This window comes from Moschus berezovskii, chromosome 16 (genome assembly GCF_049115385.1).
Source record: "Moschus berezovskii isolate FMDL1 chromosome 16, NW_MosBer_1.0, whole genome shotgun sequence".
Classification (NCBI taxonomy): domain Eukaryota; kingdom Metazoa; phylum Chordata; class Mammalia; order Artiodactyla; family Moschidae; genus Moschus; species Moschus berezovskii.
In genome coordinates this window covers 17,499,940-17,526,361 of record NC_142475.1, presented here as the reverse complement: position 1 = coordinate 17,526,361, position 26,422 = coordinate 17,499,940, and the positions used below count along the sequence as shown (strand labels likewise).

Below are 26,422 nucleotides of genomic sequence, written 5' to 3'. Positions count from 1 at the left end.
GGCCTTGGACAGTTTCACTCTACTGATACACTGCTAATGATAGTGTCAATAACAGCAACAAATACATAATTCTTAATGAACTTTGCATATATTATTATTTTGTTTAATCCTTCAACTATGTATCAAGTATGTTTAAAACAGAGAGCAGTAATCACAGTTAACATTTATGAAGCTAAATTTCTATATGTCATGAATTATCTCAGTCCTCAAGACCACTTTCGTGAAAGATATTACTTCCTTTTTACAGGTGATGTTTCAAGTATATAAACTGCATATGGTCATATAACTATTAAGAAGTGAACTGAAGAGTGGAACCTCAGCCCACTACAGAGCCCACATACTTAACTGTCATACTTAATTGTGCTTTTCAAATCACAGGTGGCAACTCATGAAATCAATTTAGTCAGCTGCAATCAGCATTTTTATGAGGTAGAACAGGAATAAAATCAGACTACCTGACACAAACCATTAAATATTGTTTTACAGAAACTTTTATTTCATGCCTATATAAAGAAAAAATATAGGTATATATTTATGCACACACAAATGTTTACATAAATGTTGTAAAGTAAAATGTATACATTATGAGTTATATTGTCAAAGTTTTTTTTTTTTTTAAACACTCACTAAAAGACACTGGGTGATAAATCTGAAAACAAATAGCAATAAGTCTAATTTATTAGGAATATTCCCTTCAGCATGCCTGCCCTCTGAGTCTGGTCATACATCAGACATCTGCAGAAAAAGGATGCACTGTCAGCTTCTCCATATTCCTGCTGGCTTTAACTTGGGTAAAGAATATAGATGACATTTGTCAGCTTTCGAATGAGAGAGAATATGGCTTTCACATCATACTAGCAGGGTCCAGTAGGATGGTCTCCCATCACAAGGGTAGCCTTAATGGTGGAAGTTACAAGAAACCAAGTGAAGAACTTTAAAATTATTGATGATGCCCAGAATAGAATGAGTTGTCTGTAGAAGAATCTTTCCCCAAGAGCTGGAGGATATTTGATGGGAAGATTTAAGCATCTAACAGGATTAAAATAGATTACCTTCAATTAAAGGAATATTGAAACCCCTGAGGGTTTACGATTTGAATAAAGCATAGTGAAAAACGTTAGAAATGATAAAGACATCTCTTACCTAATTAAGAGAATTTCAACTTAAACCCTGTTTTAACGTTTCTGAGAATCTTTTTTGAAACCTACCACGTGAAGGATTGCGGTGGGGAGGATACACATCCTCAAGATCAAGAAATGTTAACTTTCAAACTCCAAAACGCAAGTTATACTTTATTTGATCTTGTTAGAACTCTCCCACATCTGCTTGCAATTTGTCTCTGATTAGGAAAATTGTGGTCCTAGTTGGGTTAACTTCTCCACCATCCTAACTCACAACCATTTCCCACATTTACTCATCCGTTTGTCAGTAATACCTCCAGGGCAAACTGCAATGCGCTAGTAACAGGAGAAACTGTTTTGACTTCCACCTTCGCACGTTCTTCCCAGCATCCACAAGGCTGGGCGCCACCTGCAGCCGGAGACCGAAAGGAAACGGCGTCCTCCAGCCCCGTAGCAACGGTTTCTATGTACAACGCGTGGAGAGGACAGCGGTCAGGGCCTGCCCGCGATCGCGGAGCTTTACAGCCAACCCGCAACGGTCAGGGGGCACGTCGGGACTCTTATGAATAATTTCTCCCTATTCCCCGGCTTTGTTCACAAGGACTAGTGGCCGCCACCGGAGACCCTGCCCCAACATCCGCCACCTTCAGCCCGAGAAACAAAAGGCCCCCAGTTTGTTTCCCCGACCGAGAAGGTTGTTCATCCCGCGCTCCCTCCCCACCTCCGAGTCTAGCTTTCACCCCGGCCCCCGGAGGGAGGGACTGCGATGGGGAGATGTAGTTTATTCCCGGCCGGCATATACTCACCCGGCTCAGACCCCAAGCCGCGCAGAGCACCCAGCCGCACCCTGCACCAGCCTCGCTCCGGCACCCGGGGAGGGGCGCGCCGCTCCGCCCCGCCCCTGCCCACACCGCCGCTCCACAGCCGGGGAGCGAGCTGGAGGCGACCGCCGCGGGCGGGGTTTGGAGCCTCTGCGTGACGACCGGCTAGTCTTCGGTTTGCCATCCGCTGATTGGCCTTGCAGACCTAGCTTCGCTCAGACACAAGATTATTAAACAGAAGTGAGTTGAAATTCCACGTGCTCTGGAATTTTCTTTTCACGCACACTTTATGGTTTTTTTCTGGTCATAATTGTGTACAGAAACAATCAAGCTGAATAAACAACAGGATAAACACTAACTCGAAAGTAAATAGACTATGTTGGCAAATTAAAAATATCACTATCATATTCATAAAGACATTCCATCCAAGAATATAGAGATATATTAGAAAGTAAATGTGAAATCTTTCACAGAACAGATTAAAAAAAAGGAAAAATGATGAAAACGTTAAGTCAATGAGTCTAAAACTAGATTTAAAAGATCTAGAGAGAGCATACTGAGGATCAGTTCAGTTGCTCAGTTGTGTCCGACTCTGCGACCCCAAGAACTGCAGCACTCCAGGACTCCCTGTCCATCACCAACTCCCATAGTTTACTCAAACTCATGTCGATTGAGTCGGTGATGCCATCCATCTATCTCATCCTCTGTCTCCCCTTATCCTCCTGCTCTCAATCTTTCCCTGAATCAGGGTCTTATAAAATGAGTCAGCTCTTCGCATCAGGTGGCCAAAATACTGGAGTTTCAGCTTTAACATCAGTCCTTCCAATGAACACCCAGGACTGATCTCCTTTAGGATGGTCTGGTTGGATCTCTTTGCAGTCCAAGGGACTCTCAAGAGTCTTCTCCAACTCCACAGTTCAAAAGCATCAATTCTTCGGCACTCAGCTTTCTTCACAGTCCAACTCTCACATCCATACATGACCACGGGAAAAACCATAGCCCTGACTAGACGGACCTTTGTTGGCAAAGTAATGTCTCTGCTTTTTAATATGCCATCTAGGTTGGTCATAACTTTCCTTCCAAGGAGTAAGCGTCTTTTACTTTCATGGCTGCAGTCACCATATGCAGTGATTTTGGAGCCCAGAAAAATAAAGTCAGCCACCATTTCCACTGTTTCCCCATCTATTTGCCATGAAGTGATGGGACCAGATGCCATGATCTTTGTTTTCTGAATGTTGAGCTTTAAGCCAACTTTTGCACTCTCCTCTTTCACTTTCATCGAGAGGCTCTTTTAGTTCTTCACTTTCTGCAATAAGGGTGGTGTCATCTGCATATCTGAGGTTATTGATATTTCTCCCTGCAATCTTGATTCCAGCTTGTGCTTCTTCCAGCCCAACGTTCCTCATGATGTACTGTGCATATAAGTTAAATAAGCAGGGTGACAATATATAGCCTTGACGTACTCCTTTTCCTATTTGGAACCAGTCTGTTGTTCCATGTCCAGTTCTAACTGTTGCTTCCTGACCTGCATACAGGTTTCTCAAGAGGCAGGTCAGGTAGTCTGGTATGCCCATCTCTTTCAGAATTTTCCACAGTTTGCTGTGATCCACACAGTCAAAGGCTTTGGCATAGTCAATGAAGCAGAAATAGATGTTTTTCTGGAACTCTCTTGCTTTTTCGATGGTCCAGGGGATGTTGGCAATTTGATCTCTGGTTTCTCTGCCTTTTCTAAAACCAGCTGGAACATCTCGAAGTTCACAGTTCATGTATTGCTAAAGCCTGGCTTGGAGAATTTTGAGCATTACTTTACTAGCATGTGAGATGAGTGCAATTGTGCAGTAGTTTGAACATTCTTTGGCATTGCCTCTCTTTGAGATTGGAATGAAAACTGACCCTTTTCCAGTCCTGCGGCCACTGCTGAGTTTTCCAAATTTGCTGACATATTGAGTGCAGCACTTTCACAGCATCATCTTTTAGGATTTGAATTAGCTCCACTGGAATTCCATCACCTCCACCAGTTTTGTTCATAGTGATGCTTCCTAGCACCCACTTGACTTCACATTCCAGGATGTCTGGCTCTAGGTGAGTGATCACACCATCATGATCATCTGGGTCGTGAAGATCTTTTTTGTACAGTTCTTCTGCATATTCTTGCCACCTTAATATTTTCTGTTAATGTTAGGTCCATACCATTTCTGTCCTTTATTGAGTCCCTTTGCATGAAATGTTCCGTTGGTATCTCTGATTTTCTTGAAGAGATCTCTAGTCTTTCCTATTCTATAGTTTTCCCCTATTTCTTTGCATTGATTGCTGAGGAAAGCGTTCTCTCTCCTTGCTATTCTTTAGAACTCTGCATTCAAATGGGTATATATTTCCTTTTCTTCTTTGCCTTTCACTTTTCTTTTCTCAGCTGTTTGTAAGGCGTCCTCAGACAGCCATTTTGCTTTTTTGCATTTCTTTTTCTTGGGAATAGTCTTGATCCCTGTCTCCTGTACAATGTCACAAACCTCCATCCATAGTTCATCAGGCACTCTATCAGATCTAGTCCCTTAAACCTATTTCTCACTTCCACTGTACAATCATAAGGGATTTGATTTAGGTCATACCTGAATGGTCTAGTGGTTTTCCCCATTTTCTTCTATTTAAGTCTGAATTTGGCAATAAGGAGTTCATGATCTGAGCCACAGTCAGCTCCTGGTCTTGTTTTTGCTGACTGAGGATAGAAAGTGATTAATTCAAGAAAATTTCCCAGAACTGAAGAGCTTGAATTTCCACGCTGACAATACACACCCAGCAACCAAAACAAGCAAAGAAAACAGATTCATACCAAGGCACATAACTGCAAAATTTCAGGACACTAGCAAATAACATTCTAAGTTTCTAGAGAGAAAGTAGGTCACAAACAAAGGATAAGGAGGAACGGTTTTGTACTTTCCCACAATAATACAGATAACTAGAACACAACAAAACATTTCAAAATTCTGATGTTTGCAAGAACACAAGAAAGGTCATTTTAGGCAGAGAGAAAAACATGAGAAAAGGCACAGCAAGGAGGTCCATTGTTAGCTTCAGTTCAGTTCAGTCACTCAGTCATGTCCGACTCTTCGCGACCCCATGAATCACAGCACGCCAGGCCTCCCTGTCCATCACCAATCCCTGGAGTTCACTCAAACTCATGTCCACAGTCAGTGATGCCATCCAGCCATCTCATTCTCTGCCGTCCCCTTCTCTTCCCGCCTCCAACCTTTCCCAGCATCAGACTCTTTTCCAGTGAGTCAACTCGTCGCATGACGTGGCCAAAGTATTGGAGTTTCAGCTTTAGCATCAGTCCCTCCAATGAACACCCAGGATTGATCTCCTCCAAAATGGACTGGTTGGATCTCCTTGCAGTACAAGGGACTCCCAAGAGTCTTCTCCAGCACCACAGTTCAAAAGCATCAATTCTTCGGCGATCAGCCTTCTTCATAGTCCAACTCTCACATCCAATCATGACCACGGGAAAAACCATAGCCTTGACTAGATGGACCTCGGTTGGCAATGTAATGTCTCTGCTTTTCAATATACTATCCAGGTTGCTCATAACTTTCCTTCCAAGGAGTAAGCGTCTTTTAATTTCATGGCTGCAATCAGCATCTGCAGTGATTTTGGAGCCCAAAAAAATAAAATCTGACACTGTCTCCACTGTTTTTCCATCTATTTCCCATGAAGTGATGGGACCAGATGCCATGATCTTCGTTTTCTGAATGTTGAGCTTCAAGCCAACCTTTTCACTCTCCTCTTTCACTTTCATCAAGAGGCTTTTGAGTTCCTCTTCACTTTCTGCCATAAGGGTGGTGTCATCTGCATATCTGAGGTTATTGGTATTTCTCCCGGCAATCTTGATTCCAGCTTGTGCTTCTTCCAGCCCAGCATTCCTCATGATGTACTCTGCGTGGAAGTTAAATAAGTAGGGTGACAATATACAGCCTTGATGTACTCCTTTTCCTATTTGGAACCAGTCTGTTGTTCCATGTACAGTTCTGACTGTTGCTTCCTGACCTGCATACAGGTTTCTCAAAAGGCAGGTCAGGTGGTCTGGTATTCCCATCTCTTTCAGAATGTTCCACAGCTTATTGTGATCCACACAGTCAAAGGCCTTGGCATAGTCAATGAAGCAGAAATAGAAGGTTTTCTGGAACTCTCTCGTTTTCTCCATGATCCAGTGGATGTTGGCAATTTGATCTCTGGTTCCTCTGCCTTTTCTAAAACCTGCTTGAACATCTGGGAGTTCACGGTTCACATATTGCTGAAGCCTGGCTTGGAGAATTTTGAGCATGACTTTACTAGCGTGTGAGATGAGTGCAATTGTGTGGCAGTTTGAGCCTTCTTTAGCATTCCCTTTCTTTGGGATTGGAATGAAAACTGACCTTTTCCAGTCCTGTGGCCACTGCTGAGTTTTCCAAATTTGCTGGCATATTGAGTGCAGCACTTTCACAGCATCAGCTTAAGGAACTGCAAACAGCTCCTTAGAACCAAAGATTAAGAGGTGGGTTGAAGTGGTGACAGACGAGGGAGAGGGCTCTGCTTGTACTATTCCCAACAGTTTTTTACTTTATCAAAATGGGAGGCTACTGAAGATTTTCAGCAAGACAGAGCCGTGACATTTCTATTTTACAATGATCCAAGTTGGGATGGGAATTCCCTGGTGGTTCAGCGTTTAGGACTCTACAATGAGCAAGCTGAAGAGTATGGAAAACAGCAAGATCAGGAGCTGAAACTAATCCCAAGGCTGATACAATACACAGAAGAACTGTACAAAAAATATCATCACGATCCAGATAATCACAATGGTGTGATCACTCACCTAGAGCCAGACATCCTGGAGTGTGAAATCAAGTGGGCCTTAGGAAGCCATCACTATGAACAAAGCTAGTGGAAGTGATGGAATTCCAGTGGAGCTATTTCAAATCCTGAAAGATGATGCTGTGAAAGTGCTGCACTCAATATGCCAGCAAATTTGGAAAACTCAGCAGTGGCCGCAGGACTGGAAAAGGTCAGTTTTCATTCCAATCCCAAAGAAAGGAAATGCCAAAGAATGCTCAAACTACCACACAATTGCTCTCATCTCACACACTAGTAAAGTCATGCTCAAAATTCTCCAAGCCAGGCTTCAGCAGTATGTGAGCCGTGAACTTCCAGATGTGCCAGCTGGTTTTAGAAAAGGCAGAGGAACCAGAGATCAAATTGCCAACATCTGCCGGATCATCGAAAAAGCAAGAGTTCCAGAAAAACATCTATTTCTGCTTCACTGACTGTGCCAAAGCCTTTGACTGTGTGGATCACAGCAAACTGTGGAACATTCTGAAAGAGATGGGAATACCACCTGACTTGCTATACAGGAAGAAACTTGTATTCAGGTCAGGAAGCAACATTAGAACTGGACATGGAACAGACTGGTTCCAAATAGAAAAAGAAGTACGTCAAGGCTGTATATTGTCACCCTGCTTATTTAACTTATATGTAGAGTACATTATTAGAAATCCTGGGCTGGAAGAAGCACAAGCTGGAATCAAGATTGCAGGGAGAAATATCAATAACCTCAGATATGCAGATGACACCACCCTTATGGCAGAAAGTGAAGAACTAAAAGAGAGCCTCTTGATGAAAGTCAAAGAGGAAAGTGAAAAGTTTGGCTTGAAGCTCCACTTTCAGAAAACTAATATCATGGCCTCCGGTCCCATCACTTCATGGCAAATAGATGGGGAAACAGTGGAAACGGTGGCTGACTTTACTTTTTGGGGGGCTCCAAAATCACTGCATATGATGCCTGCACCCATGAAAGTAAAAGATGCTTACTCCTTGGAAGGAAAGTTATGACCAACCTAGACAGCATATTAAAAAGCAGGGACTTTACTTTGTCAACAAAGATCCATCTAGTCAAGGCTATGGTTTTTCCAGTAGTCATGTATGGATGTGAGATGGACTATAAAGAAAGCTGAGCACAGAAAAGTTGATGCTCTTGAACTGGGGTGTTGAAGAAGACTCTTGAGAGTCCCTTGGATTGGGAGGAGATCCAACCTGTCCATCCTAAAGGAAATCAGTCCTGGTGTTCATTGGAAGGATTGATGTTGAAGCTGAAACTCCAATACTTTGGGCACCTGATACGAATAGCTGACTCATTTGAAAAGACCCTGATGCTGGGAAAGATTGAGGGCAGGAGAAGGGGACGACAGGGGATGAGATGGTTGGATGGCATCACTGACTCAATGGACATGAGTTTGAGTAAACTCCAGGAGTTGGTGATGGACAGGGAGGCCTGGCGTGCTGCAGTCCATGTGGTTACAAAGAATCAGACTCGACTGAGCGACTGTATGGAACTAAACTGAATACAATCATCTCTGCAGAAACTGTAATGGTGTGAATAGCTAACACTTATTAAAAGTTTTTATGGAGTGTTTTTATTTTGCAGCAAATGTTTGGGGTAGGTGCTACAGTGTATTTCTTTATGCCCATCTTACAAATAAGTGAATCCTGGTAAAGTCACTACCATCTAACAAGGGACTCTGCAGGTGTATCTAGGTGTATTAATTTCTTGACTTCAACAATTAAGTTGAAGTTAAATAAACTGGCCAGTAAATGAGAAGTGCTGGATTCGAACCAATTTCCACGTACTTTTGATGAACCTGTGTGTCTGGTAAGCAGTTTAAGTAGGGAACAAGTTATGTGTTAGCTTGAAGCTCAGATTTACTTATTTTCATATTTATAGACCACTATTCAAAAGGATATTTTAAAAGCAATTTTATATCTATTTTACCTTTTCTACAACTGTCCAGGTAGGCAGGAAGTAAAATTACTTCCATTTTATTGATGAAGGGGACACAAGGAGGTAACTGATTGAAACGAAGGTCTTGAGTTCCAGGTACAATACTTTACCCATTAAACCAGAGTCTACTTAACCAAATAACAATACTCAAAGTACTGATGCACAAAGGACCTATGATGAAATTAGAATAGTTAAGAGCAACATTATCAGTGAGTTGGGGTTTAGGCAGCTGTCATTTATCAGGACTCTTCCATACAGAAAGGACAAGCTCAAGAAGGAATATGGCAGAATCACAGAATTATGAAGGCCACGGTCTATGAAAAACTGGATCAAGGAAGCACCCTTTAAAAATCTTTAGTACGGTAATGCTATATAGCACATAATGAATTTATAGAACTTAGTATTTAAGGATGGCAGTAGAAATAACAGGTGCTTCTTTTAAATGGCACAGTTAATTCTCTGAATGTCAGAGAGGCACAAAGCTATCAATGAAGTTTATCTAATTGAATCCTGGAACAGATGGAGTATCTGAGTATCCATATTCAGTTAACAAAGCAAAAGCTTTAAACATTCATCCAATAATTAAGTATAAACCAACTTTTTTTTTTAATATGCTGAAAGCAGAATTTTTTGTTTACTTTAATGAATAATTACAACTGGGAAACCACACCTGCCTTAACAGTCTGCTTCATCCACTTTACTTCGGATTGATTTCGTTTATAGAAAGCAACCATCAAAGTTTCTTTTCCCTTGCCCAAGATTTTAAAAAGTCAACCATTACATATAAATACAGAAAGGCCTATGACAAGTTAACAAATGAAAACTATAACTCAAAATGAGGTATGCACATTGACAGTAAGTGCACTGGTATACTCTATACAAAATGATGCTGGAGAGCTTACAAACAGTTGGTGATATAAGACAGAGGTTTCCTAAGAACTTACTTAATCAGACCTTTAAAGAGCCCTAGAAACTTCATTTTTAACAAGGGTCCCAGATGATTCCAGGTTTGGATTAAAGTGTAGTTTGGGAAACATTTTTACCCTCCATTGAGTGTCAGAGTACATATACAATAAAATTAAAATACAAACCATGTAACTGAATGAAAAATAATATCTTTATATAAGCTATTAATAGATATCTAAATACAGTATGGTTTTTTAAAATGAAATCATGTGTATATAATTGTATTCATAAAGTACACTGATCAAAATCTATACAGCATTAACAACAAATCCAAATAAAAATGAAGACATTCCTTTGAATTTCATGTTTCACCGAGCATCAAAAACCACCACTGTAATATACCAAGTTAAGGACATAAAAAATTACATTAAAATTAAAATTTTAGTACTTCCAAGTCACTTTCTCTTTGCAATAATCTATGTAATCTAAAGTGTTAGTTATTTTAGATTTAAGTTAATCTAAAATGCACAAAAGAATAAAATTCACTATCTACTATGATGAGAAGTGAACTAAAAAATAAACTATTTTAATTATTAGCCCTCTTTCCATGATAAAGACCAATGCACCAAGAAACTAAAGCAGTGTTAAAAGCGATAATTTACTGTTCTAAAAATTACTGTCAGTTATTACATAACAATTTACTCTTTCAGCTAATTTGTAAGTCTCACTTTTTCCATTAAGCAGCATTAAAAACTCACTATTTGTAGTTCCCCTTGTATAATTCAGTTTGTTCATAAACTGAAGCTCAGGAATTAGTACTTACATAGAATTGCTGAAAAATACACTTATGAAAGCCAAAATCAACTAGTATTTAGACTACCTGGTATACGTCTACACACCGAAGTATTGTCAAAGAAAATGATAAACATGTTTTTTTTGGTAAGTAATCCAAGTTGTTACCATTTTCACAAGCAATTAGTCTTTGACTATCAAACCAGGTGTCATTCTTCACTTGCTCCCATCTCATACCTAAGAAGCACAGTTAAAAGGATACATCTTTTAGTCCTTTTCTTGTACATTATTCTGTATCCACATTCTCTGCATCGGATTGGATCCCTTGATTTTATTTCATTTTCTGTGTGACATTCTAGAAATGAAAACACTCATTTATTCAATGCCTAAAAGAGAAATTATTACAGACAAGCAAATTATCTTGACCATATTTTTCATCCAACACACTAAAATACAAATACTCAATCTCAAGGATGTGTTGCTATTACCAATAAACTAAAGGAGACAGAAAAAAAGAGTGGTGGGCAAGGCACTTTTCCTAGAAGAGGAAATGAAAAGTTAATGAGAGGATTTTTTTTAAAGATTGCTAAAGCTGTTCGCTTTCTAACTTTAAAGATGAATGACTCACTTAAGTCAAAGACAAATGCACAATTATTTTTTTTAACCGAGTTTAAATACTCTCACTTTGCGTTACTCTTACCTCCACAGATATATATCATTGGCTGCTGCTTTGGGGGTTGAACGTCCTTCTGGGTGTCCATTGTTGTCCCTGAAATAGGAGACTCAAATATTCAATATCTCAAAACAGCAACCTCACAAATCCAACCAGGAATCATTTTTTCCGAGGGAAAGCTAAAAAGGTCCCAATTCCTAGTCAGTACTTTGTTTCAAATCCTATGGCTGGGTCTACAGGAGGAAACAAACAAAAAAAGTGTTGCGCATTTACCCCCAAACTGGACTCTTATTTTACAGATGAAGGAACTCAGGTTTAAGGAAGTTCATTTGGGCAGGATTACTCAGCAGCAATGCAAGAGGCCCGGGTTCGATCACTGGATCGGGAAGATCCCCTGGAGTAGAGAATGGCAACCCACTCCAGTATTCTTGCCTGGAGAATTCCATGGATAGAGGAGTCTGGCAGGCTACAGTCCATGGGGTCGCGAAGAGTGGGACAAGACTGAGCGACTAACAGACTCAGTTGCAGAGTCAGAGACATTTAGATCTGATTGCAAAGCCCCAGTCTTCATTTAACACGTTATATTTTCCCAAACTTTAGCAGGAGATTGTAAAAGAAAAAAAAAAAAAAAAACTCTCTCAACAGGAGAACACGCGAACAGAAGATAAGAATAAATAACTCCCCAAAGCTAGCCAACAGTTAAACAGGGAAACAACTCAACAACTAAACAAGACAAAGGACTAAAAGTATCGACTCTATCCCCAGCCTCTCCCGACTCTAAACCTTACACTAGACTTCTTTAGACCTTATTGTCTTTTCAGTTTGGGCCCAAATTCCCACCCTAAAATCCCAAAACTCCAATTCCCTACTCACGGAACACGAAGAAATCTTTAGGCCTCTCCAAACAGATCCCGACTCGCCTCTGAGCCGCGGTCAACTTCCGGCGCTCGCTTCTGACGTTCGGAGTCTCCGCCCCTTCCGTAGTCTCCGCCCCTTCCGTTCCGGGCGTGGCTGAGGAACCTGGATTGAGCAGAGGCGGGTAAAACGGGTCCTGTGGTGTTTTCGAGTCTAGTCGAAAGTGCTTGTTTCGCTCCTAGCTGTTTTCATTTTTCAGGGAAGCAAAACACTTTAGCAGCCATTCATGTCCAAGGAGGTTTGTTTCTCTGACAAATGAAGTCTACAGAAAGGAATATTTTTCTAGGCGGGCCGAGGGTTAGAAGAGAAAGCCCAGTGAAGTGCTCGTGGAATAAATACTAGGCTGACCGTTACTCCGAGGAACGTAGAAGAATCGGCTCCACCGCGGATGTCCACGTCGAAAAGCCCTTTTCAGACTACGTGTTTCAATCGTTTGGTATTTGTGCCGGGGCAGTGGAGCACCCCCTCGGTCGCTATCCTTCATATAATTTCGTTTTTGCTTTTCTACCCTTTCCTAGGCGCTCGTTCTCTCTCTGACTCACACATTTTACTTGTGGGCAGGTACGTCAGTTGTTCCCACTTAAAGCTAAGGGATTTAGGTAGTGGTAGCTGTCCACTGACCCTCCTTTGGTCCCCTGTATTCATTCCTCCTTAGAAGAACAAGACCAGTGAGGCCGTGTTCTTTCAAAGGTCAAAATTTTAATGAAATTGAACAGTTGGGTTCACAACGTTTGCTTCTTTCACAGTAATAGCTTAGGGTGAACGATGTCGGATTTGTGGTCTCCGAAGAAGATTTAGCATGGGCATCAGGAACCAGACTTCAGACGCTCAGAACTTTGTGTGGCAGAAGTTTCATTACAGTGAAAAAGGACAGAAAGCTTCTAACATAGACATCAGAAGAGGGGATGAATGGAGAGTGCCCCCCTCGCTAGTCTTAGCAAGGGAGCTATGTACTTTTTCAGTAGGTTGTTACAGTAAATCAAAACAATGTCTCAGGCTGTAAAGGCCTTACCAGATCCATCCCCACAACTTAAAGTAATGGGATAACATTTTTAAAATAATGGGCTTCCTTTGCGGCTCAGACAGTAAATAATCCGCCTGCAATGTGGGAGACCTGGGTTCGATCCCTGTGTTGGGAAGATACCCTGGAGAAGGGAAAGCTATACATTTCCCAGTGTTTGGCCTGGAGAATTCAGGCCATGGGGTAGTAAAGAGTCCTGACAGGACTGAGCAACTTTCACTTTCACTAGAAAGACCTTACCAGACCCACTCCCACAACATACATTTTAAGATGACAGGAAAGTCAGAAGGTTCTTAAGGAGAAACATGTCCTCCAACAGGATACATTGTTGTTTTGTAATCATTGGTAAAGAGTTTAAGGAAAAACATATCCTTGAGCAAGATGAGTTGTTTGTTGTGTAATTATTAGCTCTGGGCTTAAAGAAAAAAGCATTTTATGTGACTATGTTGAAGGAAGTAGGAAAGAAAAGTTTGTCCTTTTCTCCTCTTTGAGAGCCCCAGACCCCTTTCTCTTCCCTCTCCTCCTTTCCCTACCCTCCTCCTCCCCTTCCTCCTCCTCCTGAATCAACCTACCTAAGAATTAGCACTCTCAACAGCAAGTATTTATATCAGAAAGGGGAAGAAGAAAATGAAGTTATTAAAATTTAGAAAATAAACCGTTGTTACTAACTGTTGTAGTTAATCTGAGAAGCAGGTTTCTTTCTTTCCAACATCTACTACTTTGGTTTCTTAGTGAAAGGTGTTCAGTCGTGTCTGACTCTACAACTCCATGGACTATACAGTCCATGGAATTCTCCAGACCAGAATACTGTAGTGGGTAGTCTTTCCCTTCTCCGGGGGATCTTCCCAACCCAAGGATAGAACCCAAGTCTCCCACATTGCAGGTGGATTCTTTACCAGCTGAGCCAGAGGGGAAGCCCAAGAATACTAGAGTGGGTAACCTATCCCTTCTCCAGTGGATCTTCCCGACCCAGGAATTGAACCAGTGTCTCCTGCATTGCAGGCAGATTCTTTACCGACTGAGCTATGAGGGAAGCCTCTATTGGTTTCTTAATAAGCGGGCTCTGTTGCTTTTCTCTCCCATCCAGCAACCTGGGAACATTGAGCCTGATCTTGCATTTCCAGAAGGAGTTAATTGGTTGCACCTCCACAGAACAACTTGGGACTTGACTTTCCGGGTTTTCCTAGAGGCCAATTTTTAAATACCCAGGAAACACAGTGGAGTATCCCGCTTCTTCATTGTTCAGGTCAGTCACTCAGTCATGTCCAACTCTTTGCAACCCCATGAACTGCAACACACCAGGCTTCCCTGTCCTTCACCAACTCCTGGAGCTTGCTCAAACTCTTGTCTATTGAGTCAGTGATGCCATCCAACCATCTCATCCTCTGTCATTCCCTTCTCCTCCTGCCTTCAGTGTTTCCCAGCATCAGGGTGTCAGTCCTCCAATGAATATTCAGGACTGATTTCCTTTAGGATTGACTGGTTTGATCTCCTTGCTGTCCAGAGATTCTCAAGAGCCGTCTCCAACACCACAGTTCAAAAGCATCAATTCTTCAGCACTCAGCTTTCTAGTACAACTCTCACATCTATACATGACTCCTGGAAAAACCATAGCTTTGACTAGACGGACCTTTGTTGGCAAAGTAATGTCTCTGTTTATTAATACATTGTCTAGGTTAGTCACAGCTTTTCTTCCAAGGAGCAAGTGTCTTTTAATTTCATGGCTGCATTCAGCATCTGCAGTGATTTTGGAGCCAAAGAAATAAAAGTTTGTCACTGTTTCCATTGTTTCCCCGTCTATTTGCCATGAAGTGACAGGACCAGATACCTTGATTTCGTTTCTTGAATGTTGAGTTTTAAGCTGGTTTTTTCACTCTCCTTTTTCACTTTCATCAAGAGACTCTTTAGTTCCTCTTTGCTTTCTGCCATAAAGGTGGTGTCATTTTCATATCTGGGATTATTGATATTTCTCCCTGCAATCTTGATTCCAGCTTGTGCATCAGCATTTCACCTGATGTACTCTGCATATAAGGTAAATAAGCAAGATGAAACTATACAGTTTCTTCCTCCACAGACAGTCTAAGATAGAACATAAATATTTTTTGTTAGCAGCTATCTTCAAAAGTACCTCCCCTCTTAGACAAAGGAGAGAGGTAACTCAGTAGAGTGCTGAAGAATTGATGCTTTTGAACTGTGGTGTTGGAAAAGACTCCTGAGATTCCCTTGGACAGCAAGGAGATCCAGCCAGTCCATCCTAAAGGAAATCAGTCCTGAATATTCATCGAAAAGACTGATGCTGAAGCTGAAACACCAATACTTTTGCCAACTGATACAAAGAATTGACTCATTTGAAAAGACCCTGATGCTTGGAAAGATTGTAGGTGGGAGGAGAAGGAGATGACAGAGGATGAGATGGTTGGATGGTGTCACCAACGTGATGGACGAGTTTGAGCAAGCTCTGGGAGTTGGTGATGGACAGGGAAGCCTGGCATACTGGAGTCCATGGGGTAGCAAAGAGTTAGACATGACTGATCGACTGAACTGACTGAAGAAATATTAGGTAAAACTATTGTCATCATAAGAGAAATGTTATGGAGTGATCCAGAAAGTGTATCTTTGTGCCTTTTTAAAAACAAAAATTGTTGTTTCAGAGGCATGGCCCATATCACACAGCATGTAGGGTCTTAATTCCCTAACCAGGGATCAAAAATGTGTGCACTAAAAGCACCAATTCTTAATAACGGGACTGCCTGGAAAAGTGTAACTTTAGTCATTGCAAACTGACTTGGATTCTGATTCTCCAGCTTGAGGTGTTAAGATACTGGATTTTCAAAAGTGGATCAACACATGCAGAATAGAAATGTTTCCTGGGACCCTACAAAGAGGTAGGATAAAGAATTTGTGTCAAGGTTAGTTCGCAGCCCAACATTCTCTTTCCTATCTGCAAGAATCAGTAATTTTAGGATCATTCTGAAATATGGTCAGTAGATGCTGTTACAGCTAACTTTTCTTGAGCCTTTACTGTGTCAGACATCACTGCATTGCCCTATCCTAATAAACATATTAGTGAAAGTGCTACACTCAATATGTCAGCACATTTGGAAAACTCAGCAGTGGCCACAGGACTGAAAAAGGTCAGTTTTCATTCCAATCCCAAAGAAAGGCAATGCCAAAGAATGCTCAAACTACCACACAATTGCTTTCATCTCACACGCTAGTAAAGTCATGCTCAAAATTCTCCAAGCCAGGTTTCAGCAATACGTGAATCGTGACCTTCCAGATGTTCAAACTGGTTTTAGAAAAGGCAGAGGAACCAGAGATCAAATTGCCAACATCTGCTGGATCATGGGAAAAGCAAGAGAGTTCCAGAGAAACACCTATTTCTGCTTTATTGATTATGCCAAAGCCTTTGACTGTGTGGATCACAATAAACTGTGGAACATTCTGAAAGAGATGGGAATCCCAGACCACCTGACCTGCCTCTTGAGAAACCTGTATGCAGGTCAGAAAGCAACAGTTAGAACTGGACATGGAACAACAGACTGGTTCCAAATAGGAAAAGGAGTACGTCAAGGCTGTATATTGTCACCCTGCTTATTTAACTTCTATGCAGAGTACATCATGAGGAACGTTGGGTTGGAAGAAGCACAAGCTGGAATCAAGATTGCTGGGAGAAATATCAATAACCTCAGATATGCAGGTGACACCACCCTTATGGCAGAAAGTGAAGAGGAACTAAAGAGCCTCTTGATGAAAGAGGAGAGTGAAAAAGTTGGCTTAAAGCGCAACATTCAAAAAACTAAGATCATGGCATCTGGTCCCATCACTTCATGGCAAATAGATGGGGAAACAATGGAAATGGTGGCTGACTATTTTTCTGGGCTCCAAAATCACTGTATATGGTGACTGCAGCCATGAAAGTAAAAGACGCTTACTCCTTGGAAGAAAAGCTATGACCAACCTAGGCAGCATATTAAAAAGCAGAGACATTACTTTGTCAACAAAAGTCTGTCTAGTCAAGGCTATGGTTTTAGTGGTCATGTATGGATGTGAGAGTTGGACTATAAAGAGGGCTGAGTGTAGAAGAATTGTTGCGTTTGAACTGTGGTGTTGGAGAAGACTCTTGAGAGTCCCTTGGACTACAAGGAGATCAAACCAGTCCATCCTAAGGGAAATCGGTCCTGGGTGTTCATTGGAAGGACTGATGTTAAAGCTGAAACTCCAGTATTTTGGCCACCTGATGCAAACAGCTGACTCTTTTGAAAAGACCCTAATATTGGGAAAGATTGAAGGCAGGAGGAGAAGGGGACAACAGAGGATGAGATGGTTAGATGGCATCACCAACTCAATAGACATGAGTTTGGGTAAACACTGAGAGTTGGTGATGGACAGGGAGGCCTGGCGTGCTGCGGTTCATGGGGTTACAAAGAGTCAGGCACAACTGAGTGACTGAACTGAACTGAGTGAACTTATTTGTCTTGTGATCTTGAATACTAGTGCTTTTAAATCCTTATAGTGCGGTTATGACGGAGAAGGCAATGGCAAGCCACTCCAGTAATCTTGCCTGGAGAATCCCATGGATGGAGGAGCCTGGTGGGCTACAGTCCGTGGGGTCGCTAAGGGTCGGACACGACTGAGCAACTTCACTTTCACTTTTCACTTTCACACACTGGAGAAGGAAATGGCAACCCACTCCAGTGTTCTTGCCTGGAGAATCCCAGGGACGGGGGAGCCTGGTGGGCTTCCTCTATGGGGTCACACAGAGTCGGACACGACTGAAGTGACTTAGCAGCAGCAGCAGCAGCAGCAGTGCGGTTATGGAGATGCATGTTGCTATTTTTCCTCCCCTGAATATCTGTTTTCCTTTTCCTTGATCATATTCATTTAAGTATACTGCATAGCTTGAATATCATGGTGATGGAAAACCTTTCATTATGTATTCTTGGGTAGTTCCCAAAAGAAGCATTAGATCAGTGGAAAACATTTGGGTTTTAGAGTTCTGAGGTCAGTAATGAGATTACACCCAATCCAGAAAGGGAAGGGAAGAGACCAAAGACTGTGATGGGTAAATAATAGGAAAATATAGCTCACTGGCTTAAATTTGGGCTATGTAAGTAAAGCAAGGGCAAGCTAACGTGTAACCAGGTGTCTTTTGCCCTTTTGGGGGGGGTGGGTGAGGAGTGGTATTAAAAATATTCTTTGAGTATCTAAAGGAGTTATAGTGTACTCCTTTACTCTTCAGTTCAGTTCAGTCGCTCAGTTGTGTCTGACTCTTTGTGACCCCATGAATCACAGCTCGCCAGGCCTCCCTGTCCATCACCAACTCCCAGAGTTCACTCAAACTCAATGTCCATTGAGTCGGTGATGCCATCCAGACATCTCATTCTCTGTTGTCCCCGTCTCCTCCCGCCCCCAATCCCTCCCAGCATCAGAGTCTTTTCCAGTGAGTCAACTCTTCACATGAGGTGGCCAAAGTATTGGAGTTTCAGCTTTAGCATCAGTCCTTCCAATGAACACCCAGGATTGATCTCCTCTAGAATGGACTGGTTGGATCTCCTTGCAGTCCAAGGGACTCTCAAGAGTCTTCTCCAACACCACAGTTCAAAAGCATCAATTCTTTGGCGATCAGCTTTCTTCACAGTCCAACTCTCACATCCATACATGACCACTGGAAAAACCATAGCATTGACTAGATGGACCTTTGTTGGCAAAATAATGTCTCTGCTTTTTAAGGTGCTATCTAGGTTGGTCATAACTTTCCTTTCAAGGAGTAAGCGTCTTTTAATTTCATGTCTGCAATCAGCATCCGCAGTGATTTTGGAGCTCCAAAAAATGAAGTCTGACACTGTTTCCACTGTTTCAGTTGGAACAAAAGAAAAATTAACTACAGAAAGAGAAAAGGGTAATGTTTAAATGGTGTTTGGGGTTGTGTGGATTTTAGCCATAGAAAAAATTCCCTTCCCTGTTTACATTACAGTGGAGTGGGACGCAGACCTTAAAATAGGTAACCAATAAGGTATTTATTTCTTTTTGACTGCTCTGGGTCTTCATTGCTTTGCGAGGGCTTTTTCTAGATGTGGCGATGAGGCTACTCTTTTTGGGGGTGTGTGGTTTCTCATGGCGGTGGTCTCTCTTGTGGAGCACAGGCTCTAGGGTGCACAGCCTTCAGTAGTTGCCACATGCATGCTCAGTAGTTGTGGTGCATGAGCTTAGTTGCCCTGAGGCATTTGGGATCTTCTTGGACCAGGGATCAAACCAGGGTTCCCTGCATTGACAGGTAGATTCTTAACCATTGGACCATCCCAAGGAAGTTCCAATAATATGGTATTATAGAAGGTGATACATGATATGGAGAAAATTCAGCAGAGGAGGATAGCAAGTGCTGGGCTGGGAGTGGCAAAATAGAGACTGGATTGTAATAGAAACTTGTTTGAGGACCTAGAAAGGACACTACTCCCCCTACCTGAATGTGTGACTGAGGCTTCAGGAAGGTGCCATCTTGAAAATGTAATTTACCAGTTCCTTACTGTAGGTCCTACTGGTACCTCAAACTTAACAACCTTGAACTAAATTCATCTTATTTTCTCCCAAACTTGTACTCTTTGCTCCTTATTCCCCTGCTCCAGGCATCTGCTTCTGCTGACTGAATCGGGTCTAGGTTCTTCTCAACCCCTACTGTGTTCAGAGTAATACAGTAGCTTCCTATGCCACTCTCACCTCTCCTCTTTCTGTCCTCCACACTGCCACCACAGTGGTCCTTCTAAAATGCTCTGCATTGCTGAGAGGATAAACTTCAGACTCTTAACATGCATCCAAAACTCTCCATGGCTTGGCTTCTTCCCCTTGTCAAGAATTTTCTTTGCCCTTTTCTGGAACGAGTCAGTTTTCAGCTATAACAAGTTATTTACAGTTTCTGTAATGTGCCCCACTGTTTCAATTCTCCTGCTCTTGCACATTTTGAGTTTAGAATCACCTGTTGTCTTTAAAGATGTCACTCGTCCTTCAAATTCCACCTCATATATCAGAGTGTTTAAGACTCTGCTTCCATTTCAAAGGGCACAGGTTTGATCTCTGGTTTCGGAAATAAGATCCCACATGCTGTGTGGGTGAAGCCAAAAGATAAATACATAAAAGCATATCACAGTCTTTATATAGTTAGCTCTGCCCGCTCTTCTTCTATAGCGTTATTTGATCCCTTTCTTTTTGTGTTACTGCCATTCCTCTACTATAGCACTTATACCAGCTAGCAGTAACTGTGTCTTTCCATCTTTGTTTTCCCAGTACCTAGCCCAGTAATTTGGAGAAGGAAATGGCAACCCACTCCAGTATTCTTGCCTGGAGAATCCCAGGGACGGAGGAGCCTGGTGGGCTGCCATCTATGGGGTTGCACAGAGTCCGACACGACTGAAGCGACTTAGCAGCAGCAGCAGCAGCAGCCCAGTAATTGGCACATTGAAAGAAAGTGAAAGTCAAAGTCACTCAGTCGTTTCCGACTCTTTGTGAGCCCATGGACTAAACAGTCCATGGAATTCTCCAGGCCAGAATACTGGAGTAGGTAACCTTTCCCTTCTCTGGGGGATCTTCCCAACCCAGGGATTGAACCCAGATCTCCCACATTGCAGGCAGATTCTTTACCAGCTGAGCCAGGAGGGAAGCCCAAGAATACTGGAGTGGGTAGCCTATCTCTTCTCCAGTGAATCTTCTCTACCCAGGAATCGAACCGGAGTGTCCTGCATTGCAGATGGATTCTTTACCAACTGAGCTATGAGGGAAGCCCTCAATTGGCACAGAGTCAAAGCTTAATAATTGTTACTGAGTCTGATTTATGTATATATGGCATTTAGAATATCTAAGGGGGCATCCAGATGGAGAAGTTCTGTCCGAGGAGAGTGGTAGCAGTGGCTGTAACTGACTTTAAAGTAATGCTTTAAACTCCTAATCCGAATTATGTAAGCACAGAATGGTAAAGTAAGAAAAATGTTGTGTATGACGCCCCATTTAGGGAATAAACAGAGGAAAAGAAGACAAAAAGAAGAGAGATTAGGAAGAAACTGCCAAGAGCAGAGGGTGGAGCCTGGCACATAAAATATCCCGTTTTAGATGTCTTAAAAAAAAAATAACCAAGCATAATCTAGTCTAAAGATGCTGTAACCACGTTACTCATATCTTTCAGCTCTTATCCTGTGTATAGCTGTACTTCTAAAGGATGGCATTCGGTTTGTAACCTGTTTTTCATCTCCGGAAACATCAAGTGAACGTTCTCCTACATTATTTTTAATAGCATCCCACAGTAGGACCTATTGGATTTCCCAGATGGTGCTGCTGCTGCTGCTGCTGCTAGGTCGCTTCAGTCGTGTCCAACTCTATGCGACCCCATAGATGGCAGCCCACCAGGCTCCGCCATCCCTGGGATTCTCCAGGCAAGAACACTGGAATGGGTTGCCATTTCCTTCTCCCCAGATGGCGCTAGCGGTAGAATCCGCCTGCCAGTGTAGGAGACATGAGATGCCAGTTCGATCCCTGGGTGGGGAATCCCCATGGACCCAGGAGCCCGGTGGGCTACAGTCAGTCCATAGGGTCGCAAAGGGTCGGGCATGACTAAAGCAACCTAGCATGCACGGCGCCTAGGACCTCTTAACCTGTCTATACAGTGTTGCCTGAAGTTAAAATGGAGGTGGGGGTGGTGGGGTGAGGATGGGGTTGGTGGTGGGTGGGATGGGGGCGGGGGGGGCATGAGAAAGAACTAGAAAGCCCTTCAGTTCAGTTCAGTCGCTCAGTTGTGTCCGACTCTTTGCGACCCCATGAATCACGGCACGGCCAGCCCTCCCTGTCCATCACCAACTCCAGGAGTTCACTCGAACTCATGTCCATCGAGTCGGTGATGCCATCCAGCCATCTCATTCTCTGTCGTCCCTGTCTCCTCCCGCCCCCAATCCCTCCCAGCATCTGAGTCTTTTCCAGTGAGTCAACTCATCGCATGAGGTGGCCAAAGTATTGGAGTTTCAGTTTTAGCATCAGTCCTTCCAATGAACACCCAGGATTGATCTCCTTTAGGATGGACTGGTTGGATCTCCTTGCAGTCCAAGGGACTCTCAAGAGTCTTCTCCAACACCACAGTTCAAAAGCATCAATTCTTTGGCGATCAGCTTTCTTCACAGTCCAACTCTCACATCCATACATGACCACTGGAAAAACCATAGCCTTGACTAGATGGACCTTTGTTGTCAAAGTAATGTCTCTGCTTTTTAATATGTTCAAGCTGGTTTTAGAAAAGGCAGAGGAACCAGAGATCAAATTGCCAACATCCGCTGGATCATGGAAAAAGCAAGAGAATTCCAGAAAAACATCTATTTCTGCTTCATTGACTATGCCAAAGCCTTTGACTGTGTGGATCACAATAAACTGTGGAACATTCTGAAAGAGGTGGGAATACCAGACCACCTGACCTGCCTCTTGAGAAACCTGTATGCAGGTCAGAAAGCAACAGAACTGGACATGGAACAACAGACTGGTTCCAAATAGGAAAAGGAGTATGTCAAGGCTGTATATTGTCACCCTGCTTATTTAACTTATATGCAGAGTACATCATGAGGAACGTTGAGCTGGAAGAAGCACAAGCTGGAATCAAGATTGCTGGGAGAAATATCAATAACCTCAGATATGCAGATGACACGACCCTTATTGCAGAAAGTGAAGAGGAACTAAAGAGCCTCTTGATGAAAGTGAAAGAGGAGAGTGAAAAAGTTGGTTTAAAGCGCAACATTCAAAAAACTAAGATCACGGCATCTGGTCCCATCACTTCATGGCAAATAGATGGGGAAACAGTGGAAATGGTGGCTGACTTTTTCTGTGCTCCAAAATCACTGCATATGGTGACTGCAGCCATGAAATTAAAAGACGCTTACTCCTTGGAAGGAAAGTTATGACCAACCTAGATAGCATATTAAAAAGAAAGCCCTTAGGTGCCTCAGAGAGGCTTTCCAGGTGGCGCTAGTGGTAAAGAGGGCTTCCCTTGTGGCTCAGCTGGTAAAGAATCCGCCTCCAATGCGGGAGATCTGAGTTCGGCCCCTGGGTTGGGAAGAGCCCCTGGAGCAGGGAAAGGCTACCCACTACAGTATTCTGGCCTGGAGAATTCCATGGTCTGCATAGTCCATGGGTTGCAAAGAGTCGGACACGACTGAGCGATTTCCACTCACTGACTCAGTGGTAAAGAACCCGCCTGCCAATGCAGGAGACTTAGGAGACGCGGGTTCGATCCCTGGGTCGGGAAGATCCCGTGGAGGAGGAAATGGCAACCCACTCCAGCGTTCTCGTCTGGAGAATCCCATGGACGGAGGAGCCTGGCGGGCTACAGTCCGTGGGGTCACAGTGAGTCTGACACAACTGAAGCGGTTTAGCACGCACGCGGGTGCCTCGGTGCGGTGGGGGCGCCGGGGGCGGGAAAGCAGAGACCGAGCTCCGGGCGCAGGCAGGGCCGGGGGCCGGCGGGGTCGCGGGGCGGCGGCCGGCGGCAGGAAGGGGCGGCGCGGGGCGGGGCGGTTACTCAGGGCGGGCAGTTCAAACCGGAGGAGGGAAAAGGCGGCGGCCCCGCGCGGACCCGGCGTGCAGGTTGCCATAGCCGAGCATCCCTGGGGACGAGGCCGCGACTCCTCGGCGGCGCTCGGGCGGCTGCCGCCCCATACCCCCGCCCGGCGCATCGGCGCGTCCGCCGGGGCCCCCAGGTGGGCGGGAGCGGGGGCGCCAGGTGTGTGAAGGCGGCCGGCCTCCGGGCGTCCCCAGCCCCGCGCCCGCTCAGCTTCCCGGGGCCGCGACGAGAGAGGCGCCCCGACGCCGTTCGCCTTCCGCTCGCTCGGGTTCCGGGCGACGCCCGCCCGTCCTTGGCCCGTCGGCGGCTTCCTGGGGCCCTGGGGCCGGCGCGGCCTCCCTCCGCCAGCCCGGCCTGGGGAGGGTCCGCGGACGGACGAGCGGCCTGGTTGACGCCCCGCGGAGACCGTTAACCAGCCGCCCGCCGACGGCACCTCGGGCGGGAGCCGACCGCGCAGCAGCTGCCGAATTGGGGCCGTTTCCCTCCGTCCCGAGACTAGCTGGAGCACACAGAGATGTGACAGATATGACAATTACTGTTGTCTGGAAAGCTGGGGGGGAATTCAAAGTGATTGAGGTCTTTTAAAGCGTTAGAAAATAATCCAGATAGCACGTACTTGAGGTATCCTTCTGATCTTAGCCGGCATCGTGCTGCTACTGCAGGTTTCCATTAATTGTTCAAAATTAGTGGTCTCTTTAAGTGGTATTTCTTTGGCGTGAATTTTAAGGGCAAAGGGAGAAATTTCCTTTATCGGAAGCCTACGTAACGTTGGCGTCTAAGAACCCAGGATTTACTGATGGTAAGATGTTGCAGTTTAACAAATGAAGGAAATTCGGTTTTAATTACTTAAGTACTTCATTGAGTTAACCAGTGTTTGTTTGTTTTTTAAAGAGCACTATAGAGATGTGTGTTCTGAGTCCTTATCAGGAGCTTGGTTTTAAAAAATGAATATTGAAAAGGCTTGCTTGTTTCATCAGTGAACTGTTGAATCAGTGAAACTGAGCAAGTCAACCGGCATTCCACGATTTTGCATAAATACTTTCGAAGTTTGAAAAACCACGTTTTGAGACCAGTGCCTTGGGTTGAAAATGATGAAAAAAAAAAAATGACACCAGAGAAAGCACGGTGGAAGCAATTTCAAATGGGTAGATGACCAGAAGGAAAATCGGAAGTTTTTTGTATGTTTAAAGCAACTGGTCTATGGTATTTAGCGGGGAGAGGATTATATTTGCACCCTGCTATTGTTTCCATCGATTTGCCTCTCAGGTTCCCAAATTCGAGCATGGTGAGACACCTAGTGGTGAAGTAGAAGAATAGTTACATTTGTTTTAATTTTAAAAAGTTTAGGCTCGGACCTAAATTTACCAAATGACATGAGAGAAAACTATTACTTAAAAAAGTGATTTTCGGAGAGTAGGAAACATTCGTGTGTGGAGGTGTAATTTGAAAACAAAAAATTGTTTTGAAGTATGAAATACAGAAAGCAAAATTTGATCATCTTGGCTGGTAAGCAGGTACAGAATAGATCAGTGATTGTCACAATCTGAGGGAATCTAAATCAGAAGAGAACATGTGTGAGATTAACCAAAACAGAATATCGGTTTTAAAAGCTGAAAAACACTTACTTTGCCCAGTAATAATGATCATTGCACTACAAAGAAACAATTTGGTTTTTTCGGTTAGAATAGCGATTTTTTTAAAAAAACGTATTCACTTACATGTTTTAACTGATAGAACTTAGGGATAAATAACTTTCCCATTATACTCAACTAACAATATATCTTCCCAGGATCTTTTTAATAGAGAAGAATCATGTATTCGGTCTGGAGAAAACTTTAAAAGAATGACAGTTTTCTTAGTGTCCTTTGAATAATCTGGAGAAATACCTTTCTTATACTTTAAGATTTAATTCAAGTTTCTAAAAAGAAGGAATGCAGTGATACTGTTGAAAAGGTTAAAGAGTCAAATATTCCCTTTAAAAAAGTGAAATGTTTCCTAGTGTCCTTCCTTACAAATATAATACTGAATCACATTTTTTCTCTAAGTAATGTACTTAAATTCTTTATTTTCAATTTAAGAATATTATAAAGGGTGGGTTCCCAAGTAGAAAATATTTACCAGCTGAGACACGAATGAGTATAACCTGCCAGATTTGAGATAGCCTGTGGGGCTTTGGTTCATTTTGGTTAGCTCAAGAATATGTTACTAATTTATCAGTGAGCCACAGAGCCTTTGCAAGGGTGAAAGCCTTGGAATTCAGACCTTGTGAATGGTCAGAAAGGCCAGGTTTCTGAGACAAGCCCATGTTACAAGTATGAATAACATTATCCTAGAGTTGCTTTGCTGAATTGCTGTTTATACTAGTGGCTGCACTCACTTGACCAGTGGTCAAAATCAGCATATAGTTTTTTTTAAGCATCTTTATTTACATTGCAGAACTCTGAAAGGAAATAGCCACCTGTCTAAATATAGGCCAGCACAAATAAGCTGTAATTAGAACTACAATAATGTATTTTAGTGCTGTAAAAATTATAAGGTAATACAATCATCTAAAAATTATGCCATGAGATTTTTTTCCCTCAAGTGTAGTTAATGAAAATATCTGTGCCCAGTCCCCAGACTATGCTTAGTCAGGTAATCTGTGAATATTTATATCCTGGAAATTTTGGTTTTTATGATGTTGAAACACTGTCTTAAGTAAGATACATGTGAGTATATTGCAGAGGAGATTTGTTTTTTTAAAGTAACTTTTTAAATTGCCGTACAATTTTCCATAATCATCTGTG

At 43.0% G+C, this 26,422-nt stretch overlaps 2 protein-coding genes across 2 annotated transcripts in view; both read right to left on the bottom strand.

Annotated features, from left to right (window-relative positions):
- SPAG1 (sperm associated antigen 1) overlaps window positions 1-9,702 on the bottom strand; it is a 90,815-nt gene extending 81,113 nt beyond the window's left edge. Inside the window, exon 1 of the mRNA XM_055432038.2 lies at window positions 1,928-9,702. Within this exon, the coding sequence (XP_055288013.2) occupies window positions 1,928-2,126 (199 nt within the window). The 5' untranslated portion in view covers window positions 2,127-9,702. The remainder of the gene's footprint in view (window positions 1-1,927) is intronic.
- A 141-nt stretch (window positions 9,703-9,843) lies between these two features.
- Window positions 9,844-12,078, bottom strand: POLR2K (RNA polymerase II, I and III subunit K). Its single transcript, XM_088844693.1, has 4 exons — window positions 11,989-12,078; window positions 11,143-11,211; window positions 10,705-10,797; window positions 9,844-10,041 (listed from the first exon to the last, which is right to left on the bottom strand). Exons 2-4 carry the CDS (start codon window positions 11,201-11,203, stop codon window positions 10,019-10,021), a joined length of 177 nt encoding a protein of 58 aa, XP_088700819.1. The 5' UTR covers window positions 11,204-11,211; window positions 11,989-12,078; the 3' UTR covers window positions 9,844-10,018.
- Window positions 12,079-26,422: the final 14,344 nt, after the last annotated feature.

Coding starts and splice junctions, on each gene's coding strand:
- POLR2K (XM_088844693.1), bottom strand. CDS start 11,203: ATGGACACCCAGAAGGACGTTCAACCCCCAAAGCAGCAGCCAATGATA. Junction 10,798..11,142: donor AATGATATATATCTGTGGAG/GTAAGAGTAACG, acceptor TTTCATTTCTAG/AATGTCACACAGAAAATGAA. Junction 10,042..10,704: donor CAAGAAAAGGACTAAAAGAT/GTATCCTTTTAA, acceptor GGTATATTACAG/TGGTGGTTTTTGATGCTCGG.